The sequence below is a fragment of the Chiloscyllium plagiosum genome, chromosome 45 (assembly GCF_004010195.1).
Source record: "Chiloscyllium plagiosum isolate BGI_BamShark_2017 chromosome 45, ASM401019v2, whole genome shotgun sequence".
Lineage (NCBI taxonomy): Eukaryota > Metazoa > Chordata > Chondrichthyes > Orectolobiformes > Hemiscylliidae > Chiloscyllium > Chiloscyllium plagiosum.
The window spans coordinates 3,345,193-3,368,936 of record NC_057754.1 but is presented as its reverse complement, the minus strand read 5'-3'; the positions used below and the strand labels follow the sequence as shown (position 1 = coordinate 3,368,936).

General features: G+C 47.4%; 2 protein-coding genes across 5 annotated transcripts in view; one reads left to right on the top strand and one right to left on the bottom strand.

The window, feature by feature from the left end:
* Nucleotides 1-11,568, bottom strand: part of nudt22 (nudix (nucleoside diphosphate linked moiety X)-type motif 22) — a 41,809-nt gene extending 30,241 nt beyond the window's left edge. For 2 of the 3 annotated variants that reach the window (XM_043682637.1, XM_043682636.1), the window contains exon 1: nucleotides 11,200-11,568. The gene's annotated coding sequence lies outside the window, so the exon portion shown is untranslated. The remainder of the gene's footprint in view (nucleotides 1-11,199) is intronic. The other variant, XM_043682638.1, reaches the window with a different exon arrangement.
* A 161-nt stretch (nucleotides 11,569-11,729) lies between these two features.
* The window catches only part of dnajc4 (DnaJ (Hsp40) homolog, subfamily C, member 4), a 49,332-nt gene continuing 37,317 nt past the window's right edge, over nucleotides 11,730-23,744 (top strand). The window contains exons 1-3 of one of the 2 annotated variants that reach the window (XM_043682633.1): nucleotides 11,734-11,809; nucleotides 17,109-17,192; nucleotides 23,607-23,726. In XM_043682633.1, coding sequence (XP_043538568.1) covers nucleotides 23,641-23,726 — 86 coding nt within the window. In that variant the 5' untranslated portion in view covers nucleotides 11,734-11,809; nucleotides 17,109-17,192; nucleotides 23,607-23,640. Of the gene's footprint in view, nucleotides 11,810-17,108; nucleotides 17,193-23,606; nucleotides 23,727-23,744 lie in introns of both variants that reach the window. The other variant, XM_043682632.1, reaches the window with a different exon arrangement.

Sequence of the window (23,744 nt, the reverse complement as noted above, 5' to 3'; positions counted from 1 at the left end):
GTATTTATTCAACTCCTCCTCCTTTTCGAAAGTTCCTCCTTTCGAAAGCAGGTTGAATCTGCTCCTAACCACCCGTTCAGGCAGCGCATTCCAGATCACAACAACTCAATGCCTCAGATCAAACATTACTCTCGCCTCCTTTTACCGATTCTGTTCATTACAGCCCCGTTACTGACCCTCCCTCCACTGAAGATGGTTTCTCCTCCTCCTTCCCCACTCGATCTACATCGCATACATTATAACCCCTCCAAACATTGATGAAGGGCTAGAGTTTTGCAGAATCTGACAGACTACACAAGTGTTTAAGAATATTAAGAAAGAGCTTGTGAAACTTGAAAGAGTTCAGAAAAGATTTACAAGGATGTTGCTGGGATTGGAGGGTTTGAGCTATAGGGAGAGGCTAAATAGGCTGGGGCTATTTTCATCGAGTGTCAGAGGCTAAGGGGTGACCATATGGAGATTTATAAAATCCTGAAGGGCATGGATAAGGTGAATAGTTGAGGTCTTTTTCCCAGGGCACATGGAGTCCAAACTGGAAGGCGCAGGTTTCAGATGAGAGGTGAAGGATTTAAAAGGGACCGGGGCAATTTTTTCATGCAGTGTGGAATGAGCTGCCAGAAGACATGGTGCAGGACGGTAGAGTTACAGCATTTAAAAGGCATCTGGATGGGTACATGAATAGGCAGGGTTTAGAGAGATATGGGCCAAATGCTGGAAAATGGGACTTGGTTAGTTTAGGATATCTGGTCGACATGGAACAGTTGGACTGAAGGGTCTGTTTCCATGTTGTACAACATTATGGATGGTGAGTGGGACCTTGCTGAAGATGCTTTACCCTCTGATCTACTATAGGCCACAGTATTTATATGGCTGGGCTCCAGTTCAGCTGCTGGTCAATAGTGATCATACAGAATTACAAGGTGACCTTGAACTGTGGGTTTGGAATGAATTCACTGGATCACCAAGTGAACGCAGCAGCAAAATTCATAACCAGGGTAAAGACATGGAAATCTAGTGTGCTAGTTTTTAACATCTAATTCCGGAGAAAACAGGTTACAGACTGAGCCAGGGAACAGGAGGTGGGAACGCTGCTGATTTTGAGCAGGGCCCTCTTGATTGCATTATTGTCCACGTCCCTTTGTATGCTGGTTACCCAGGCTGTTGAAGCAGAAGTGGTAATACTGTCCAGCAATGTTGTATCAGAGCTTTGTGCATCGCAGAAAGGCAGGAGGGGCTCCGATGAAGTCCCCGACAGAAGATGGCTTGTGGTTTCCGCCGGCAGAGCATTGTATCGCCCTGCGGCCTCTCGCCAAGCCAATCGGATGCGAGGACGCGAGCCATTCTGGTCAGGCGAGCTGTTTACCAAACAGACTTCGCCAGCCCTTTCGCTGCAGCTCTTTTGTCCTCCCTCTCCTTTCACCGGTCCCTCTCTCTTCTCCTGCACAATGGAAGAGGTCAGCCGTGACGTCAAGGGGAATTCAGAGGGCTGTTTTCCATTTGCAGCTCACGTCGGCAGTCAGGCTGGGGGGAGGCAGGCTTGTGTTACCTCAGCTAGCCCTGTTTCCCTTTCAGCTTTTCAAACTGAGAGCGACAGCTACACTATATAATCTCCCCCACAACTGCCTCCCAGAGTCGGTGACAGAGGACATGTTGGTATGGACCTCTGCTCCCTCGCTATAATTCATATAATAGGGCTGTTTTAAAGCTGAATTCTGGCGTTCATCCACAACAGGAGATAGAATCAGAAAATGGCCTTAAGTTGAGACTTTTTGGCCCGTTGTGTGCTTTCTGACCTGTTGGGTCTTATGCCAGTGCATCTCAGCTAATCCCACCAACCCACACCACAGCCATTCACCCTCCAAACATTCTTTTCTTTCCAGATAATTGTCCGATTCCTTTTGAAAGGCAGAATTGTGGCTGCCTTCATCACAGTCCCATACAGCTCCTGCACGATTGAAATTGCTGTGCACATAAAGTCTGCTCTGATTCTTTTATCAATCACTTCTAAATGGTTGCTGTTTGGCTATGGTAATCATTCCTGTTCATCCCCGATTTATCCAGATTCCTCATGATTTTGAGCAACTCTATCAAAAAACAGAGGCATAGACACTAGGAGCAGGAATAGGCCATTTGGCCCTTCGGGCCTGCTCCACCATTCAATATGATCATGGCTGAGCTTCTATCTTCAATGCCATTTTCTCTCCATACCCTTTGATGCCTTAAAAGATCAATCTCTTACTTGAATAAACCTAGTGAGCTAGCCTCCGTAGCCCTCTGCAGTGGAAAACTTCACAGGTTTACCACCTTCTGAGCGAACCTGCTTTGTGTCAGTCTAGCCCAGTTACAATTTTATACTTCCCAATTGGATCCCTGCTCATTTTTCTAAACACAGTCAAAGCAAATTCTCCTCATTCAACAGTCCTGGCCTCACTGATATCAGCTTAGTGAGCATTCACAGACAAGTGAAATCTCCTCTCAACCTTCTCTCCTCCCAAGGAACACAGTCCTGGCTTCTCCAATCTATGTTACTGAATGCCTTTATCCCTTGAACCCACTCTGCAGAACCTTTTCTGCAGTCCCATGAAAACCTTCACATCCCTCCCAAAGTGTGGTGCTCAGAATTGAAGATAATATTCCAGTTGAGGCTGAATCAGTGTTTTATAAAAGCCCACCATACCTTTGTTGCTTTTGCATCTAATACTCCCTATATTTAGAAAGCCCCAGAAAAAAAAAGATGAAAATATGATCAACTGTGTCAAGAGATATCAGCTCTCCCCACAGCTCAGTGGCTGGATCACCTGCTTCAGAGGCAGAAGGTTGTATGCTCAAGTTACATTCTACAGACTAGAGCTCATTAGCTTGCAGTGCAAGCAATGAGGGAGGGGGCATATTGGAGATGAAACCCAGGCTCTCATCAGCCCCTTCAGCTACTCCGACAGTGCATCATTTACTCAGCGCTGACCCTCCAACAGTGCGGTGCTTCCTTAACAACTTACACTGGGTGTATCAGCCTGCATTGTTCTGCTCGAGTGAGGTCTCAGACACACAATCTCCTGACTCAAGGACGAGAGTCAGAAGTAGACCCCGTGAAAAACATGTAGCGAGAATGATATACACAGCGAGAGAAACAGACAGATACCAAAGTAGCACAAGATTCTGTTGTGGAGCAGTGGAAACAAAAGGCCAAGATTGCTATTTAGGAAACAGAAGGGGCCGCACTGGCAGGGAAACATACAGTATCAGTGGGGCATGAGGGAGAGAACAGCATCAAATGTGATGGACCCCAAAGCCAAATAGCTTGCTGACACCTGACATCATTTGCAACTGCGTGTTAATTTGTAAACCCTGAACATTCTCAGTTCCTGAAATGCTCCATAGGATTCCAATGACTTCCTACACAAAGGAACTGCACATGTGCAGAAAGAGAGCACACGATCAAAACAGAGATAAGTGGGTGGAGGGGTGGTGGGAGAAGTGAGGACAGTGATGAACAACAAGTGGATGGTGACAGAGGGGGGAAAAGAGACCGCTGCCCCTTGTCCCCGTCCCTCACTTCACAGCTCGTTACCTTCCCCCATTCCTTTCCATCTCTTGGACACAACCATGCCAAGCCTCAGGCTTCACCCCTTTGTGTTAGTTCATTTTTGTGCCTATTTGAATGCTGCCACTTTTCATACTGGCAGCAAACCCGTTTAATTGTGCACGCCAGTTCTGGCAAATACAAATTCTTAGGTGGCACATAGTTAGCATGCATGGCGTGTCAACAGACACGGCCTTGTTTTTATAGTTCTTCCATTGCTTCTGGGGCTACCTGGAATCCCCCAGCAAACCATGCTGTCCCACCCAGGACTGACCAACCAACTGATTTCAGGAGGAAAGAGGAAGGGCCAGAAGCAGGTACTAGACAGGAGCAGAGAGATGGCCAGTTCAACGGTGCCTTTGACTCTGTTAAGGAATGGGTGGTGCCACATGTCCGTCTGTTCACTCAGCCTCTCCTGCCTCCAGCTATTACTGCAGGGTCAGAGAGCCAACGACCTGATCCCACTCATCACCTCCACATCCAGTAGACAGGGGCTGATACTGCTTCTAGTCTCTCACGCCCCAGATCGAATTGCTGCTCTCCCACTGCCGACAGTGTTTGGGTTAAGACTGGGGTTGCCTGGTGGTTGTTGTTTGTTTATCCTGCAGAATGAGTGATCTCTATCAGTGCTCAGCCAGCTCTGTTTGCCTCCCACTTCATCATTGGAACTGCAGAATCACATATCACCTTCCAAAGAACACATTCCCCCCCCCGCCATAACAGATCCACCTGCTGATCCTCATTTTTTTTTTATAAACAGAACCCTGAATTTGCCCTCATCGAAGCACCTTTATCTCGTGTACGCAGAAATGTGATTAGATGCTGTGCCAGGTGAGATTCCACTGTTTCAGAACAATGTCTGACTATGCATAGGACTCGAAGGCCTGCTGGAACAAGTATGCTGGGGGAAGGGATGTGGTCGGGGGGGGGGGAAAGAGGTGGGATCTCTGCTGGGGTTATGGCGAATCTTCCTGCACAGAAACAGGCCCCTTCGACACATCAACTCCATGACAACGCTTCTGCTTTCTCACAGGCTACACCCTTCCCTTTCATCGCCTCACGGTCACTCACAACACGCTGGCTCAATGGTGAACACTGCAGACTCACAGCACCAGGGACCTGTGATTGATCCCACTCTCTGACAACTGTGTGTGCGTGTGTGTGTGTGTGGAGTTTGCACATTGTCCCCATGTCTGCGTGGATTTCCTCCCACAGTCCAAAGATGTGCAGGCTAAGTGAATTAGCCATGGAAAATGCAGGGTTGCACAGGTAAGGGGGTGGATCTGGGATGCAATGCTCTTTGCAGGGTTGGTGTGGACTGGATGGGCCGATTGGCCTGCTTCTGTAGGGATTCTATCCTTTGTTCCTTTCTTCCTCACGCAATTACCATCTTCCCTCTTCGACACATCTGTAATATGTCACACCTCAACCACTCCATGGTGTACAGCATTTCACATAAAGGTGGTGACATACCAGAAATGTAACTAGATCAGTCACCTGGGACCTCAGCTTGTGATGGGTTCACTTAGGTCACTATAGAATCACAGAATCTCAACAATGTGGGATGAGGCCACTTAGCCCATCGAGTCTGCACTGACCCTCCAAAGACCATCCCACCCAGTTCCAGACCCCCACCCTAACCATGTAACCCTGCATTTACCACGACCAATCCACCTAACCCGTACACCTTTGGACCACAACAACCAAATTCAAACTTCACCATCTGCCATGATGCTATTAGAACCCTTGTTGCCAAGATAACAGTCTGGGTCCATGAATTACTAGTCCAGGGAGATAGTGATATAGTAGCAATCTCCCTCCCAAGAGTGAGGACCTGTCCTTTGTCAAATTCTTACTTTGCATCCTTCTCTTGTCTGGGAAAGAGTTGAAACTTTTGACAGAACAGTTTCCCCTGCAGAGTGTACTTCACAGACTATTTGCAGCACAGTAAGGTGGGGAATAGTCCCTGAGCTGGGATGTTCACCAGGGTGTCCTTCTCAATTAGCCCAGGCTTACCATCTGATTCAGGGTGGCAGTCGGTGACTCAAAGTTGCAGTGACGTACAAGCTAAGGCCTCGGAACTACCAGCCTCGCTGCAGACCTGACAAAGGGTCATCTCGGCCTGATGTGGCTGTCTCCCAGTGGCCTGGTGTAGAGTCCCCTCAGCATGGCTTGGTGGTGTCCCAGAGGTACATGGCAGTCTCTTGGCCTAGCATAGCCTCAGCATGCACCTGCAGTCTCAAGCTGATTCCCGAGTTCTCTCCTGGCCTCGTGAACTCAGAGGTGAAACCTGGTGCAGCTTGGGGTCAAGGCCCGGTGTGGACTGGATGGTAGGTGCCAGTGTGGACCGGGTTGGAAAATCATTGTTCTGAACTTTTTCTTCCTTCCTCCATCTTATAATTTATTCTGAAAATCTACAATGCTGAACTTCTTACTGCTCTATTTGCCTAAGAATTGTAATTGAAAAAGCTGGACATAGGGACCTTCGTACCCAAGGTGGTACCATAAACAGCGACTTGTACACTTTTCACAGTATTCATTTGAGTACATGTGACCTTAAAGCTAATACAATTCAATTCAAGTCACCAAGGAGGTGTACTTACAGGTAGGTTTTCTCTTTGGAAAGGTTTAATGAGAAACTACCATCTTGTTTGGAGGGCTGGGGTGGAGGTGTGTGATGTCCTCCTCGAGGTCTGCTCTCCCACCCCAGCATATAGCAGGGCCTGCCCAGAGGCCTGGCACACATCCTGCCACTAGGTCCCTACGCCCTTGTCACTGGAAAGGTCAGGAATTGTTGCCCATCCTTAAGTGTCCCTTGAAACGAGAGGCTCACTAAAGCCATATCATAGGGCAGTAGGACAGTCATCCACGTTGCTGTGGGTCTGGAACCATGTGCAGAGCAGAGACCTGGTTCAGACAGCAGATTTCTTTCCCTAAAGAACAACAGTGAACAATTGACAATGGTGGTCACGGTCACCATTACCACCATTGTGGTTTGTAGTCCAGCTCCAAATTTGGAATCATAACCCACACCAACAGATTCCCAATGCAGTGCAGAGGGAATGCTGCACACCGAGGTGCCATCTTTCAGTCGAGTTATAGTCAGACCCCCTGAGCGGGACCAATTCGAGAGATCTTTCAAGGAGCCACAATAGTTCACAATGTGCCACACAAATGTACGAGTGGTGTAAAAGAAGCATTAATTCTTTTGGGTTGTCCTGAAGATTGTGATCAGCTTTATATTCCAGGTTAACTAACTGAATTTAAATTCCACCAACTGCTGTTTTGGGATTTTAATCATTTGGGATTGAGCTTCTCAATCATCAAGTCCAGTGATATTACTCCAGATTTTCCCCAGAAGGTAACTGGTAAAAGAGCTAAGGTGATTGTTTGCCACTGGAGAGGCAATTTCAACCAAGGCTTTTAAAAGAGAATTGAAACTGATCAGAAGATAAAATACTTGCAGGTCTACATTGCAAAGGCAAAAGAGTGAGATGGGCTAATTTGTTCTTGCATAAAGATGGCACAAAAATAGATCTACACTGTAGGCAATCCGTCTAAGCGCTGGGAGGTTAAAACTGAATAAAAGCAAACTAAATGTTCACTGACACCAGCTAAAATACAATTGAGAAACGTCTGGTCATCAAAAACTCTTGCAAACCCTTTTGACTCAGTAAAGTGGATAGTACGTTGTGGTTTGTAGTCCAGCTCCAAATTTGGAATCATAACCCAAACCAACAGATTCCCAATGCAGTGCAGAGGGAATGCTGCACACCGAGGTGCCATCTTTCAGTCGAGTTAGAGTCAGACCCCCTGAGCAGGACCAATTCGAGAGATCTTTCAAGGAGCCACAATAGTTCACAATGTGCCACACAAATGTACGAGTGGTGTAAAAGAAGCATTAATTCTTTTGGGTTGTCCTGAAGATTGTGCTAGGCATTAAATATGAAAATAGATTTGTAGATATGCATAATATTTACATTAATTTATATTTGCTAGAATATAAATTGTCTCCCTCTACCTGCCTCCGTCACCCAGACACAAGGTAATAATAACCACCAGAAAGCCAGCGAGGTGAGGGGTGAGTGAGAGGGGGGTTAATGCTAGTGTTACATCAATACCAATATTGATGAAAATGGGTTGTAAAATGGTGTTGGGGGGAGAATACAGGTGTACTCCCCTGCCTGGTTTTTGCCCCTTGGCAAACTGGATTAACAGGAGGAGAAAGTGAGGACTGCAGATGCTGGAGATCAGAGCTGAAAATGTGTTGCTGGAAAAGCGCAGCACTGTGCTACAGGGTGGTTGGGTTGGTTCGTCCGGGTGGCCCAGAGGTGCTCTCTGAATCGCTCCGCAAGTAGGCGGCCTGTCTCCCCAATATAGAGGAGGCCACACCGGCTGCAGCGGATGCAGTAGATGATGTGGGTGGAGGTGCAGGTGAATCTGTGGCGGATATGGAAGTTTCCTTTGGGGCCTTGGAGAGAAGTGAGGGGGGAGGTGTGGGCGCAAGTGTTGCACCTCCTGCGGTTGCAAGGGAAGGTGCCGGGAGTGGTGGTTGGGTCGGTGGGGGGTGTGGATCTGACAAGGGAGTCGCGGAGGGAGTGGTCTCTACGGAAAGCTGATAGGGGAGGGGAGGGGAATATATCCTTGGTGCTGGGGTCTGTTTGGAGGTGGCGGAAGTGACGGCGGATGATGCGCTGTACATGGAGATTGGTGGGGTGGTAGGTGAGGACCAGTGGGGTTCTGTCCTGGTGGCGGTTGGAGGGGCGGGGCTCAAGGGCGGAGGGGCGGGAAGTGGAGGAGATGCGGTGGGGGGGACCGTCGACCACGTCGGGGGGGGAATTGCGGTCCTTGAAGAAGGGGGCCATCTGTGTTGTACGTATTTTGAACTGGTCCTCCTGGGAGCAGATGCGGCGGAGTCGAAGGAGTTGGGAGAATGGGATGGCGTTTTTACAGGGGGCAGGGTGGGAGGAGGTGTAATCTAGGTAGCTGTGGGAGTCGGTCGGTTTGTAGTAGATGTCCGTGTTGATTCTGTCGCCTGAGATAGAAATAGAAGGGTCGAGGAAGGGGAGGGAGGAATCTGGGACTGTCCAGGTGAATTTGAGGTCGGGTTGGAAGGTGTTGGTGAAGTGGATGAACTGTTCAACTTCCTCGTGGGAGCACGAGGCGGCGCCGATACAGTCATCGGTGTAGCGGAGGAAAAGGTGGGGGGTGGGGCCAGTGTAGTTGCGGAAGATGGATTGTTCCACATATCCTACGAAGAGGCAGGCATAGCTGGGGCCCATGCGGGTGCCCATGGCTACTCCTTTGGTTTGGAGGAAGTGGGAGGTTTGGAAAGAGAAGTTGTTCAGGGTGAGGACCAGTTCAGTCAGTCGAAGGAGGGTGTCAGTGGAAGGGTACTGGTTGGTACAGGAGGAAAGGAAGAAGTGGAGGGCTTTGAGACCTTCGTGATGGGGGATGGAGGTGTACAGGGACTGGATGTCCATGGTGAAGATAAGACGTTGGGGACTGGGGAAGCGAAAATCATGGAGGAGGTGGAGGGTGTGGGTGGATTAACACACAGGAACAGGAGTAGGCCATTCAGTCCCTCAAACCTTTTGCACCAGTCAGTCAAGGAGTTACTTGGCGAAATCCATATAGCCTTTGGCCCATATCTCTTAATATCTTTGCTGAACAAAAACAAAATCGCAGATCTGGCGTCAACTGCCATTTGTGGAAGAGAGCTCCAAACATCTACCACCCTTTGTGTGTGGAAGTGCTTCCTAACATCTCTCCTGAACGCTCTGGTCCTAATTCTCAGGCTATGCCCATAGTTCTAGAATCCCCAACTCGTGGAAATTGTTTATCTTTATCCATCCTGTCTTTTTCTGCCAAGGTCTCAAAAACTTTGATCAGATAACCCTTAACTTTCCAAATTCCAGAGAAAACAGGCCCCTGTGTTGCAGTGGCAGCGATCCTAACCCAGGGCCAGGAGACTTTGGTCTAAGTCCCACCTGTTCCAGAGGTGTATAATAACATCTCTGAACAGGTTGATTAGAAACATTTGTATGATCTCTCCTCATAACTTAAGCCCTGAAGTCCAAGTATAATTCTTTTTGTACTCCTTCAGAGGCCAATATCTCCTTCTTAATGTGTGGTATCCAGATCTGCCTACATTACTCCAGGTTTTTTTTTTAAAAATTCACTCATGGGAAGTGGGTATTACTGTGAGGGCCAGCATTTATTGCCCATCCCTAATTGGCCAGAAGGCAGTTTAGAGTCAACCACGTTGTTGTATGCCTGGAGTCACATGTAGGCCAGACCAGGTAAGGATGGCAGTTTCTTTCCCTAAAGGGACATTAATGAGTTTTTAACGACAATCGACAATGGTTTCACAATCATCGTTAGATGATTAATTCCAGATTCTTTATTGAATTCAATCTCCACCAACTGCTACGGCAGGACTTGAACCTGGGTCCCCAGAACATTAGCTGAACTTTTGGATTAATAGTCTGGTGATGATTCCCCTAGTTAGACCATTGACTCTAATCAGAGTTTTATAGAACTGCAGCGTGACTTTATTTTTTATTCATTCACAGGATGTGGACGTTGCTAGCAAGGCCATCATTAGACTTCTAATCCCAGATTTTTATTGATTCAAATTCCACCATCTGCTGTGGCAGAATTTGAACTTGTATCCCTAGAACATTACTTGGGTCTCTGATTAATGCCACTGGGCCATCACCTTCCCTTAAACTTCTGCATAATTATACTCCAGTCATCGAGCCATACAGCACAGATACAGACCCTTTGGTTCAACCAGTCCATGCTGGACATATTCCCAAACTAAGCAAGTCCCAGCTGCCTGCTCCTGGCCCATATGCCTCCAATTCATGTACTTTCCTATTCATGTACTTATACAAATGTCTTTTAAATATTCTAACTGTGCCTGCATCGACCACTTCCTCAGGACGTCCATTCTACCACACAAACCACCCTCTGTGTAAAAACAATTTGCCCCCTCATGTCATTATTACAATTTCTTTCCTCAACCATAAAAATGTGCCTAGTTTTGAAATCCCACTTCCTCAGGAAAAGACACCTACCATTAACCCTATCTATATCCCTCATGATTTTATAAGTTTATGTAAGGTCACCTTTCCTAAGCTCCAGTGCAAAAATGTCCCAGCCTATCCTGATAACTCAAATCCTCCATACATAGCATCATCCTGGTAAATCTCTTTCGAACCCGCTCCAGCTTCACAATATCCTTCCTATAACAGGGCAACCAGAACTGGATGTGGAATTCTGGGCAACATTCTATACAACCTCAGCACAATGTCCCAACTCCGAGGACTGCACAATGAAGGCAAGTTTTTTGCCCGAAACGTCGATTTTGCCTGTCCTCGGATGCTGCCTGAATTGCTGTGCTCTTCCAGCACCACTAATCCAGCACCTTTTTAATCACCCTACCTAAATGCAACACAAACTTCCTCTTGATATAAAGGCCAGCACTCCATTACCTACCTTGACTATTTTACCTGAACCGCCATGTTTCTTTGGACACCCACCTTATTTGATTTCAGAAAACCGCCCTACATGCCTATCCAAACTCATCCCTTTCACTATTCCCCTCACCTTACCTCTCTCTGTCCTCAAAGTATTGAGTTTGAACGAGGAGGGTTGCTGTTAGGGTTATTCCAGCAGAAAAGATGCTTCTGGCTTCGCCCACCCACCGCAGCCACTCCGCCTCACCACCTGGAGAACGCACCCATGAGCATGCGCAGTCACCGCGACGGGGGCAAGACGCATGCCCAGTCGTCGCATTCCGAACCTAACCGCCGGCGGCTTCGGGCGGGAAAGTGGTGGTGGGGGGGGGGGGGGAGGGGAAAGGTTCGACGTTCCCACTTGAAGTTCAACGGTCGGCCTCCAGACGTCAACCGCGGGGCGGGGCAACTTAAGGGGCGGAGAGCAGCTCGCACGGGGCGTTTTCCATAGGTCGGCGTCATGGAGAGGGCGGGGCTCGTGGCGGTTGCGGTCCCAACCCCTTTCGCGGCCCCGCCCCCCCCCCCTGATCTTTCCTCTTCGCCGGTTCCAGTTGAGGCGCCGGCGCCATGCTCCGCCCCTTCCGTCACAAACCCTGCCTCCAGACCCCCCCCCCCGCCTTTTCCATGCACGCCGCGCATGCGCACGCACGGCGGCGGTTGGAGGACGGGAGGTCAACTGCCCTTTTAAACGGTCAAGCACCAAAAGGTACCTCGAGCCGTGTCCGCGACGCTAGTGCTGTGGGGAAGCGGTGCCGTCTCAATCCCAACTTCCACTTCCCGTTGTTTACAAACGACCTCTCGCTTTTTCAGTTGGAGTTTGGAAGTGTTGCTTATTTCCTCGTCCTTCAGGCATCTTCCTCCTTCGAAGAGAAGGCCCCTGTCTGTCAGCCGCCATTTTGGTTCTGACTCCATCATGTCCCCTGCCCCCTTTGCTGGGCTGGAACTGAAGGGCATAGTTTGGGGGAGGTGGGGTGAGCGAACACCAAAACGCACGCACACACTTGTTAACACATGGTCAGGTTGGTTGCCATTGCAGTGGGGTGGCATCCAAATACGAATTGAGCTTTAACGACAGCAGAGGTTGCTGGAAAAGCTCAGCAGGTCTGGCAGCATCCGTGAAGAGGAATCAAAGTTAACGTTTTTGGGTCCCGTCTGATGAAGGGTCACCAGGAAAGCTCAACGGTTCTGGCAGCGCCTGTGACGAGAAGGCAAAGTTAACGTGTTGGGTCCAATTTGACGAAGGGTCACCAGAAAAGCTCAGCAGGTCTGGCAGCATCCATGAAGAGAAATCAAAGTTAACGTTTTTGGGTCCCGTCTGATGAAGGGTCACCAGAAAAGCTCAACGGTTCTGGTCAATTCAGCGATAAGAAAGCAAAGTTAAAGTTTTGGATTCAGTTTGATGAAGGGTCACCAGAAAAGCTCAACAGTTCTGGCAGCATCTGTGATGAGAAATCAAAGTTAACATTTCAGGTCCAATCTGATGAAGGGTCACCAGAAAAGCTCAGCAGGTCTGGCAGGATCCGTGCCGAGAAAGCAAAATTAACGTTTTGGGTCCGGTGACCCTTCTTCAGCCCAGACCCGAAACGTTAACTTTAATTTCACTTCACGGATGCTGCCAGATCTGCTGAGCTTTTCTAGCAGCTTCTGTTTTTGTTTCTGATTTACAGCATTTGCAGTTCTTTTGGTTTTAACAAACTGAGTTTCTCATGACTGCCACCTTCCCCCATCCCCAACCTTCCTGCTCCCAAGGATCTTTTTTTCTTGACCCATCCCCTGAGTGCCAACTGGTGTGCCACAAGGATTGGTGCTGGGTCCACTGCTTTTCATCATTTATATCAATGATTTGGATGTGAGCACAGAAGGTACAGTTAGTAAGTTTGCAGATCACACCAAAATTGGTGGTGTAGTGGACAGCGAAGAAGGTTGTCTCAGTACAATAGGCACCTTGATCAGATGGGCTAATGAGCTAAGGAATGGCAGACAGAATTTAATTTAGATAAATCTGAGGTGCTGCATTTTGGTACAACTTATACACTTGATTGGTAAGGCGTTGCAATGACCTTGGACACTGGTTAATAGTTACTTCTAAGTGGAGTCGCAGGTAGGAGAATTAACCGGTTTAGGAGTTGGGAGGTCATGTTGCAGCTGTACAGGATATTGATTAGGCCATTTTTGGAATATTGTGTGCAGTTCTGGTCCCCTTACTGTAGGAAGGATGTTGTGAAACTCGAAAGGGTTCAGAAAAGATTTACAAGAATGTTGTTGGGTTTGAAGGGTTTGAGCTATAGGGAGAGGCTGGGGCTATTTTCCCTGGAGCAACAGAGGCTGAGGGGTGACCTTATAGAGGTTTATAAAATCATGAGGGGCATGGATAGGGTGAATGGACAGGGTCTTCTCCTCAGGGTCAGGGAGTCCAGAACTAGAGGGAATAGGTTTCAGATGAGAGGGAAAAGGTTTAGGGGTCTAGGGGGCAACTTTTTCACGCAGAGGGTGGTATGGAATGAGCTGCCAGAGGTACCATTACAATATTTAAAAGGTATCCAGATGGGTACATGAATAGGAAGGGTTCAGAGGGATGTGGGCCAAATGCTAGCAAATGGGACTAGACTAATTTAGGATATCTGGTTGGCATGGGTGAGTTGGTCTGAAGGGTCTGTTTCCAGGCTGTACATACTTATGATTCTGAGTTAGGGCTGGGGATTTGTGGGGATGTGCTGAACATGATTTTATTCCTTTTGTTTTAAGAGGAAAACAACAAAATGGTTGAAACAGTCCCTGCTGGAACACTGCATCAAAAATACAGACTAACAGTTCATGGAAACTTGCATAACAAAACTGAAACTTATTAAATTAAAATAACGTTGTCCGAGGTGGTGATGGACCTCAGCCCCTGCAGTGACCTCTGGTCTCTAAAGGCCTCTGGTAGCGGCAAGCACCACATCTCTTGAATGCGGATACAACCACACAACAGGGGCAGTCAATTGGGTACAATGAACAACTTCAGATCATGACCTCTGTTCACCATTTTGATTATGAACACCCACCCCCCACCCCCAAATCCATTGCTTTCAATTGAGTACACCCACTTTCTACTTTTCTCTCTTATCATTCACACCTGTTTTGCATCTCTATCATATCTTTACCACCATTAGTGTCGACGTTGTCTCTTGTTCCAAGTGCCCATTCCATTTGCACCTCCACCCCTCTGTCAGCAGTATTAAAAATCAACAGTTTCTAGCCCCTTTCAGTCATGAATATGAAGCATAATTTCTTAAACACTGGGCTCTGTTCTCTCTTCATGGACGTAGCCAAAACAGCTGAGTATCTCTAGTATTTTTTGTTTTTATAGAAGGTTCTTCCCTTTCGAGTAAAGGTTCCTACAACATGAGTTTTGGAGCAGAGCAGAGTGGGAGGTCTCCCCGACCCTGGTGTCATTGGGCCGATTATGTATTCACCCATCAATCACCACAGAAAGTGGGTGAGCTGGTTATTTTTGCATTGCTGTTCATGGGAGCTAGATTGGTCAAGCACTGCCTTATGACAGTGCCTACCCTGATTTGATTTGATTTATTATCATCACATGTACCCAAGTACAGTGAAAGGTTTTGTTTTGCATACAACACCGGCAGATCATAACAAACAAGGACATGCAGATCACAGGGTGTTTAGACAGAGCGAGGCATACAAGGTTATGGAACAAGAGGTGCGCGAAAGCAAGATCATCATTTGATTTGAAATAAGAGGGTCCATTCAGCAGTTTAAAAGCAGTGTGGAAGAAGCTGTTCTTGAACCTGTTGGTGCCTGTGTTTTAGCTTCTGTATCTTCTGCCCGACAGAAGAGGTTGGAAGAGAGCATTACCAAGGTAGGAGGGATCTATGATGATGTTGGCTGCCTTTCTCTGGAAACTAGAAGTGTAAGTGGCATCCATGGATGAGAAGTTGGCTTCCATGCTGGTCTGGGCTGTGCACACAACTTTCTGTAGTTTCTTACGATCCTGGGCAGAGCAGTTGCTGTGCCAGGCTGTCATACACCTGGACCGAATGCTTTCTATGCTGCGTCTGTCAAAGTTGGTGAGGATCCTTATCTGCCGAATTTCCTAAACCGCCTGAGGAAGAAGCGGCGTTGTTAGGCCTTCTTGACCATACTCTTCAAAGATGTTCCACTTCATTGGCTGTAAAATACGTTGGGACATCTGGGATGCTCTGGAAATGCAAGCCTTTTCTTCAACAGGAAATAACAGACACTGTGGGCCCTTTTCCGTGCTGCAACACACTATGCGGGTCACCCGTTCCTTCTATCGTTCGTTCAGTAAACAAGTCAGATCAAAACTAATTAGCAAAAGCTCTAAAGGGAAGATGAGAAATAATTTCCCTCAAAGAGTTACTGGGATCGGGAAAATTCTGCCTGACAAGCTAGAGGAAGCTGACTTAACGGATAGCCTCAAGGTGGAGTTGGACAGGAAAATACCCTGAGATTTCACAGGGTAGTGGACAAAATGCAGGCAATGTTGGACTCAGCATGACTGCCTGTTCAAGAAGCCTGGTTGGGCTGAATGGCTCCTCCTTTGTGTTGTCTTCATGAGCACTATAGCTCTTCAAAGACTGCCTTTGGATCATCTGTGCATCTGCCTAGGCAGGTTTGCTCCCTCATCTTGATGAGAAATATTTGAAGGGATATGGGCTAAGCATAGGCCCATGGGGCTAGTTCAGTTTGGCATTATGGTCAGCATGGACTGGTTGGACCAAAGGGTCTCTTTCTGTGCTGTATGTCTCTATGACTCAAGAAGACTCCTGGGCTGTCACTGGAAGGCTAGCCTTGTCTTGGGTGGTGAGCATCACCATCTTGATCTTCCACAGTTCAGCAGAAGTGTACAAAGTCTGCCATGCCCAGCGACAGCAACTACTGCAGTGACAGGCTCGGAAAACACAATCACTCCTTCTGATTGAGGGTTGAAGGTGCTAGCAGCAGATTGAAGGAGGTGATAGAAGATCAACAATATTGTGAATTCTTAAATCTCGGTTAGAACAGAGCTTCCACTAATGCCAGTAGGCCTTGAAGGAAAACCTGCTCACACGGACACATTAAAGATGGAAGGACAATCTTTGAAGAGCAGCCCAGTTCACAAGACGTCATAGAATTAGTGACTTCCAAACTGAACTGATAAGTATTTGTGTTTGTGAGGTCTGCAATGTTTGGCTTGATGTTGCCTCCGAGCCTGTCATACAATGCTGCTCCCAGACCTGCTCAGACTGCATCGACCATCTTCTGTGGTCTACTGAGGGGTAAAGTGACAGAGAATGGTGCAGACCTAAAATTTCAAGGGGTGTTCCTCAGGGAGAAGTGCAGTGTGCGGCCATATTCCTACTGCACGCAAAGGAAAGAAATCAAATTGTCGGGCTTTGGGAAGAGGAGGAAGGGGAATGGGATGTCACTTTCAAAGGGTCCAGCCCAGGCTGTGATGGACAATGGGCCTGTGGCTGTGGGGACTGGTCATCCACAGTTCAGTCCAATTCTGTGAATCTTCCTGAGCTCAGGGGTGGGGGTGGAGAGGGGGGGGGATCCAAACCATTCTGCTAATCCAGCTTCACCCTGTCCTCCCAGTGACATCTGTTCAAAAGAAGTGGGAGGATGGCATTGCAGGACACAGGAAATGAAGCGGATTTGATTGTAAACTCCCGTCTCCACAAACACATGCAACAGGTCGTATGGGGAGAGCCCACAGTTGAGAAGGTTGTGATGGTTAATTTTGAGGTTGTACCTCAGCAAAAACCACCCATTCAGTGCAGTGTGTGGCCATATTCCTACTGTTAAAAAGCCAATATTTCTTAAACAAAAAAGCGTTGGTGCCTCTGTGGGATAAATATTTGGGTCATTTGACAGGACCGAGGCCACTCTACAGTTTGAAGGCAATAGCCTCTGTGTGAATGCCTCAAAGTTATGTCCTTCCGAAACTCTTGGTTGACATGGTTTCTGCCTTACAAAATCAATCACTCTTGCTGTTTCAGGCAACCTTAGGCCAGGGAACAGTTTATAGGATTTCCCTGGTCAGACTTCACCATAAACAGAGCCCGTTATCATCTGTCACTTCAGTGAGTACATACGGTTCATGTCATTAACTCCCAACTGGGAGGAAGTGAGGGGGTCAGAAGTTCCATTGATTTAATTTGACGACTGTTTTGCTTTGCTTTCGCGAACACTCCTGTATGTTTTCAAAATTAATTGCGAGTCCCACAGTTGGCTGCAGGAAACCTGGAGGGCACAAGGGGAGACCCTGACATGAGTCAGATGGTCCAGGGGACAACAAGAAGTGAAAAAGACTCTGCGTAATGTGTACGGCACAGAAACAGGCTGTTCTGTCGGACTGGTCCTGCTGCTGTCAAGCTGTCTCCGGGCTTTCCCCTTCTCAAACTGCTGACTTCAATTTGTACAAGTCTCTTCATTATCTCCACAAGGTTCCATGCATTTAACACCAATGGTATACTTTGTGAAGTATAGTCACTGCTCTTAATGTAAGAAAATGACAGTCAGTTTGTGAACGGCAATGTGCGAATGATTCAAATTAATAAATGTTTTTGTTAACAGTGTTGATGGAGGATAAGTGTTGGCCTCTGGACACTGCAGTGAGTTCCCCACTGTCCTTCCTCTGATAGCGGCGGTGGGACTTCATACACCCACCCAAGAGAGAAGACAGGGCCTCAGTTTATCAGCCCATCGAAAAGATGGTCATTCCCACAGGATGGAAATCACACGCATCAAACCCCAAACAATGCAGAATGCACATTGACCCTCTGACAATGCAAATTCCCTTACTACTGACCTAAAGGCTCTCCTTTAATGCTGATCCTCTGTCGGTGTGTTGTTCCCTCAGCATTGACCCTCCGACAGGGCCTACTATCTCAGTACTGACCCTCCAACAGTGTGGTGCTCCCTCAGCATTGACCCTCCGACAGTGCCCACTCCCTCAGCACTGACCCTCCAACAGTGTGGTGCTCCCTCAGCACTGACCCTCCGACAGTGCGGTGCTCCCTCAGCACTGACCCTCCTACAATGCGGTGCTCCCTCAGCACTGACCCTCCGACAGTACTGCGGCCCCTCAGCGCTGACCATCCCAACAGAGTGGCGCCCTCATAGTGCTGACCCTCTGACAGTGTGGCACTCCCTCAGTATTGGTACTGGGACTGTGTCGGTATAGGCTTTAGTGCTGAGGTCTATCTGAGGCTAGACTCAGACCCAGGTTTTTTGCTGCCCAGGGCCACCACAGCACAGTTCTGAGGTCAGGGCCTGAGTTGAGATTAACTGAATCAGGTGTGATTATGCATTTTCTGTTTCTCCGGTTGATTCAGGAATTGAGGAAATTTTGCAGCCTGCATTATTATTCTTAACTCTTTTCACGGGCTGCAGATTCAAGGGGTGGAGCAGTTAACTGATTGCCTTCCTGGACTGGCTTCCTACCACACACAAGCTGAGCAAGCTATGTAGTTAGTGAGTTTTGAGAAGATTTGTAGCTCAGGTTGAGGTTTTGGATTTAGGTTTGCTCGCTGAGCTTGGAGGTTCATTTCCAGACGTTTTGTTACCTTACCAGGTAACATCTTCAGTGGACCTCAGGCGAAGCAATGCTGAAAATTCCTGCTTTCTATTTATATGTTTGGGATTCTTTGGGTTGGTGATGTTATTTCCTGTGGTGAAGTCACTTCCTGTTCCTTTTCTCAGGGGGTGGTAAATGGAGTCTAACTCGGTGTGTTTGTTGATAGAGTTCCGGTTGGAATGCCATGATTCTAGGAATTCTCGTGCGTGTTCCCTGGGCTGGATGGGATCTATCCTAGGCTTCTCTGGGAAGCAAGGGAAGAGATTGCCGAGCCTTTGGCATTGATCTTCAAATCATCATTGTCTACAGGAATAGTGCCTGAGGACTGGAGAATAGCAAATGTAGTTCCCTTGTTCAAAAGGGTAGTAGAGACAACCCTGGTAATTACAGACCAGTGAGTCTCACTTCAAGAGGAATGGGATTGTGGGAGACCTAGCAGTTTGGATCAGTAATTGGCTTTCTGAAAGAAAACAGAGGGTTGTAGTTGATGGAACATGTTCATCCATCTTGGTGTCCAGTTACTAGCGGCGTACCACAAAGGTCAGTGTTGGGTCCACTGCTGTTCGTCATTTTTATAAATGACCTGGCTGAGGGCTTAGAAGGGTGGGTTAGTAAATTTGCGGATGACACTAAGGTCACTGGAGTTGTGGATAGGACAAAGGATGTAGTAGGTTGCAGAGAGACATAGATAGGATGCAGAGCTGGGCTGAGAGGTGGCAAATGGAGTTTAATGTGGACAAGTGTGAGGTGATACACTTTGGCCGGAGTAATCGGAATGCAAAGTACTGGGCTAATGGTAAGATTCTTGGCAGTGCAGATGTGCAGAGAGATCTCGGTGTCCATGTACACAGATTCCTGAAAGTTGCCACCCAGATTGACAGGGTTGTTAAGAAGGCATATAGTGCTTTGGCCTTTATTAATAGAGGGATTGAGTTCCGGAATCAGGAGGTTATGCTACAGCTGTACAAAGCTTTGGTACGGCCACACTTGGAGTATTGTGTACAGTTCTAGTCACCGCATTATAAGAAGGATGTGGAAGCTTGGGAAAGGGTGCAGAGGAGATTTACTAGGATGTTGCCTGGTACGGAAGGAACGTCTTACGAGGAAAGACTGAGGGCCTTGAGGCTGTTCTCGTTAGAGAGAAGAAGGTTGAGAGGTGACTTAATAGAGACATACAAGATAATCAGAGGGTTAGATAGGGTGGACAGGGAGAGCCTTTTTCCAAGTATGGTGACGGCAAACACGAGAGGACACAACTTTAAAGTGAAGGGAGATAGGTATAAGACAGATGTCAGAGGTAGTTTCTTTACTCAGAGTAGTGAGGGTATGGAATGCTTTGCCTGCAACGGTAGTAGATTCGTCGAGTTTAAGTGCATTTAAGTCGTCATTGGACAGGCATATGGACGTACATGGAATAGTGTAGGTGGGATGGGCTTCAGATTAGTATGACTGGGCGGTGCAACATCGAGGGCCAAAGGGCCTGTACTGTGCTGTTATGTTCTATGTTCTATGTGTCTTTGTTTGGCTTGTTCTAGGATGGATGTGTTGTCCCAGTCGAAATGGTGTCCTTCCCCATCCATATGTATCACTTGGATCCTCACATACGGATGAGGAAGGACACCACTTTGACTGGGACAGCACATCCATCCTAGGACAAGCCAAACAAAGACACGTACAAGAATTCCTAGAATCATGGCATTCCAACCGGAACTCTTATCAACAAACACATCGAGTTAGACCCCATCTCCCACCCCCTGAGAAAAGGAACAGGAAGTGACTTCACCACGGAAAATAACATTACCACAGGAAATGACATCACAAACCAAACATATAAATAGAAAGCAGGAATTTTCAGCATTGCTTCGCCTGAGGCCCACTGAAGATCTTACCTAGAAAGGTAACGAAACGTCTGGAAATGAACCTCCAAGCTCAGCGAGCAAACCTACATTCAAAGCTATGTATGTGTTGGCAGGCTGTTGAACTGCAGGAGGCTTCCCAGTCATGATTCCAGATTCCATATATGAGTCATGGCAGCATGTAACTCCTTCCCTCTTGTCTCGCTCCTCCCCCAATCTAACCCACACACCCCCCTGCCCTCAACCAAAAGCAACTTTCTCTTCATGAAACAAATTGAAAATGAACCAAGCGATGCCTGTTTTTGAAATTGGTGACTACCATGCTTTTGTCACAATAGGATTGGGGGGGGTTGTGGCAGGGCCTACCTTGGATGTGTGCAGCTCAGACCTACGTCGTGGGGAGTGCTCCCTTGCCCTGACCCAGGAGTCGCTGTGGGATTTCCTTTCTCAGAAGCAACTTTTCCCAAATCCATCACACACTGCGAAGGTCCATCTACTCCTTTGGGATTCTTGTTCATCTGGCTGCGTCATCTGGTGTGTTCTTTAGCGTTTTACGCTTCAGAGTTAATTCCAGGTATCCAGTAATTCTAAATCATCTTGAAATGTTGTCCTGTCCATGTGGAAAGTAGGTCAAGACACCTAAGTTATAAATAGTAATTTTAAAATTGTTCATGGGATGTCGATATCGTTGGCTGCCCCATCCCCCCCAACCTTTCACTGCCCTCTGTAATCGCCCTCTCTCAGTGAGACACCGCCTTAAGCTGCCGCAGTCTGTGTTGTACCGTTCACTGTACCCAAAACACGTGACTGCTGGGACATCCTGGCAAGTTCCCCGCACTCTTGTAGTGGCAAAACTATTGGTGTGGCTGTTGACTGTGTGGATGACACAAAGATTGGTCGGAAAGGAAGCTGTGACGACGATATAGGAGGCTGCAAAGGGATAAAGACTGGTTAAGTGGTTGGGAGAACACTGAAAATCAAGCCCCGGGAGTTGTCCCAGAAATTGGAGCTTTTGAAAAGAATGCCCCAGATAACCAGTCTATCAGATCCAGGTTCACAGAAACCATGGACTAGGTTTCTCCACTTAACTGGAGTGATTGTTTCTGACAAATAGACTCTAACTATGAAGTCTTGATGTATACCTCTACTAGTTGAAACTCAAATCTCTGGATAAACTCCCTCCTGTGTACAGACACACAAAGACAGACATAGATGGGGAAAGACAAAAGCACGGGTATTGTGGATGGAGAGATAAGCCAGGATGCAGCTTAGTGGTCCCTGTTCACAGGATCTCCTGAGTTGAATCTTGTACTGATCAGAAAGCTGCTTCTCAATCCTCTTCCTCCTCCAAGTGCTTCTAGGATGTGCTGGTTTACACTTAGAGATCTCTGATACATCCAGTAAAAGTCATAGCTTAAACTAAGTGCTGAAGGGAAAGTAAATGGGTTTTAGTGGTTTTTACAGCAGAGAACAGGGAGAACTCCTAAGCTTGCTGATGTCTGAAGGCTCCTTTCTACCTGTTTACAGCTCCAAGCTGCATAAAGTTTAAAAGTAAGGAGGTAATGTTGGAATTGTACAGAGCATTGAGCTATAAGGAGAGACAAGACAGGCTTGGATTGTTTGCTTTAGAGTGGAGAAGACTGAGGGATGACAAGATTAAGATGTATGAGATTATTAGAGTCATAGAGACTTACAGCACGAAAACAGACCCTTCGGTCCAACCTGTCCATGCCAACCAGTTATCCCAACCCAATCTAGTCCCACCTGCCAGCACCTGGCCCATATCCCTCCAAACCCTTCCTATTCATATACCCATCCAAATGCCTTTTAAATGTCGCAATTGTACCAGCCTCCACCACTTCCCCGGCAGCTCATTCCATACACGCACCATCCTCTGTGTGAAAAGGTTGCCCCTTAGAACCTGTTTATATTTTTCCCCTCTCCCCCACCCCAGGGAAAAGACTTTGTCTATTTATCCTATTCATGCCCCTCATAATTTTGTAAACCTTTGTAAGGTATGCACAGGGAGAATAGAGAGCAACGGTTCCCCTTGGTTGAGAGGTCAGTCATGAGAGGGAAAAGGTTTAGGGTAAAGGGCAAGAGATTCAGACAGGATTTAGGGGAAAAAGCTTATTCATTTAGAGGGTAGTAGGAATCTGGAATGTGCTGCCTGGGAAGGTAGTGAAGGCCAGAAACCTTACAACCTGCAAAAAGATATTTGGATGAGCACTTCAGGTATCATAACATTTTAGGATATGGGACAGGTGCAGGAAATTGGGATTAGTGCGTCTTTGTGGTAGATATGTCAGTGCAGACTCAATGGGCCGAAGGGCCTTTCTGTACTTCATGTGTATGGATCTATGAATAAGCTGCTCTGCTACCCAGAACCAATTACATAGTTGTTTGTAATCACATGTTGGAGCAGGAGTAAAGGGCTTAGTGGCCAACCTCTTGTCCTGTACGTTCCTGTATTAAATCATCTATAGGCATAAATATGTGCACCCAAGGAGGTTAAGGCTCTGCACAGAGATCAACAAATGAATCTTGAGGCTCTTTGCATGCTCTAGACATCAGATCAGATAGTAAAAGGTTCTCTTGCTCTCATGCTATCTTTCTGCTCTCTCAGGAAAGTTCCAAGGAGATCAGGTCCCAGTTCACATCAAGCTCATAGACACTGAGTAAAGCTAAACCTGTTAAGACTCAACTTTATTTCATCGAATAACAAAGAAATTTTCTGGTCTCAGGCACTTTATACTGAGCTATGTATTTCTGACGTACAGTTTCTATTGGAATATAGGAAGTACAATGCTCAGTTTGCACACAGGAGGCTTCCATGACCAGCAATTAGGTAATGGCTGAGGTCGTCACAACAATGCTAGTTCTGGGACACCAGGGAGAGGTACCTCCACTGTTCCTCCAATGGCAACCATCGGGGTAGATAAGGGTATGGCTGGAGTTCCTCTGTTTGTCATTGCCTCTGACAGTCTGACTTGATAGGGAGGTGCTGAAATCTCCCGATGATTTGCGCTTTATTAAAACTTTTTTTTTGCTGTTTACTGCAGGCAAGGGCAGGAAGCTGTCAGGTGACAGAGTGACATGCTTCTGGGTGCCCAGACCTTAGCTGGCAAGTACTGCCTGAGGTACAGCGTGTCTTCTCGGAGGATCTCCACAGCCTTATACAGGTGGGTGAATTGCCCTTG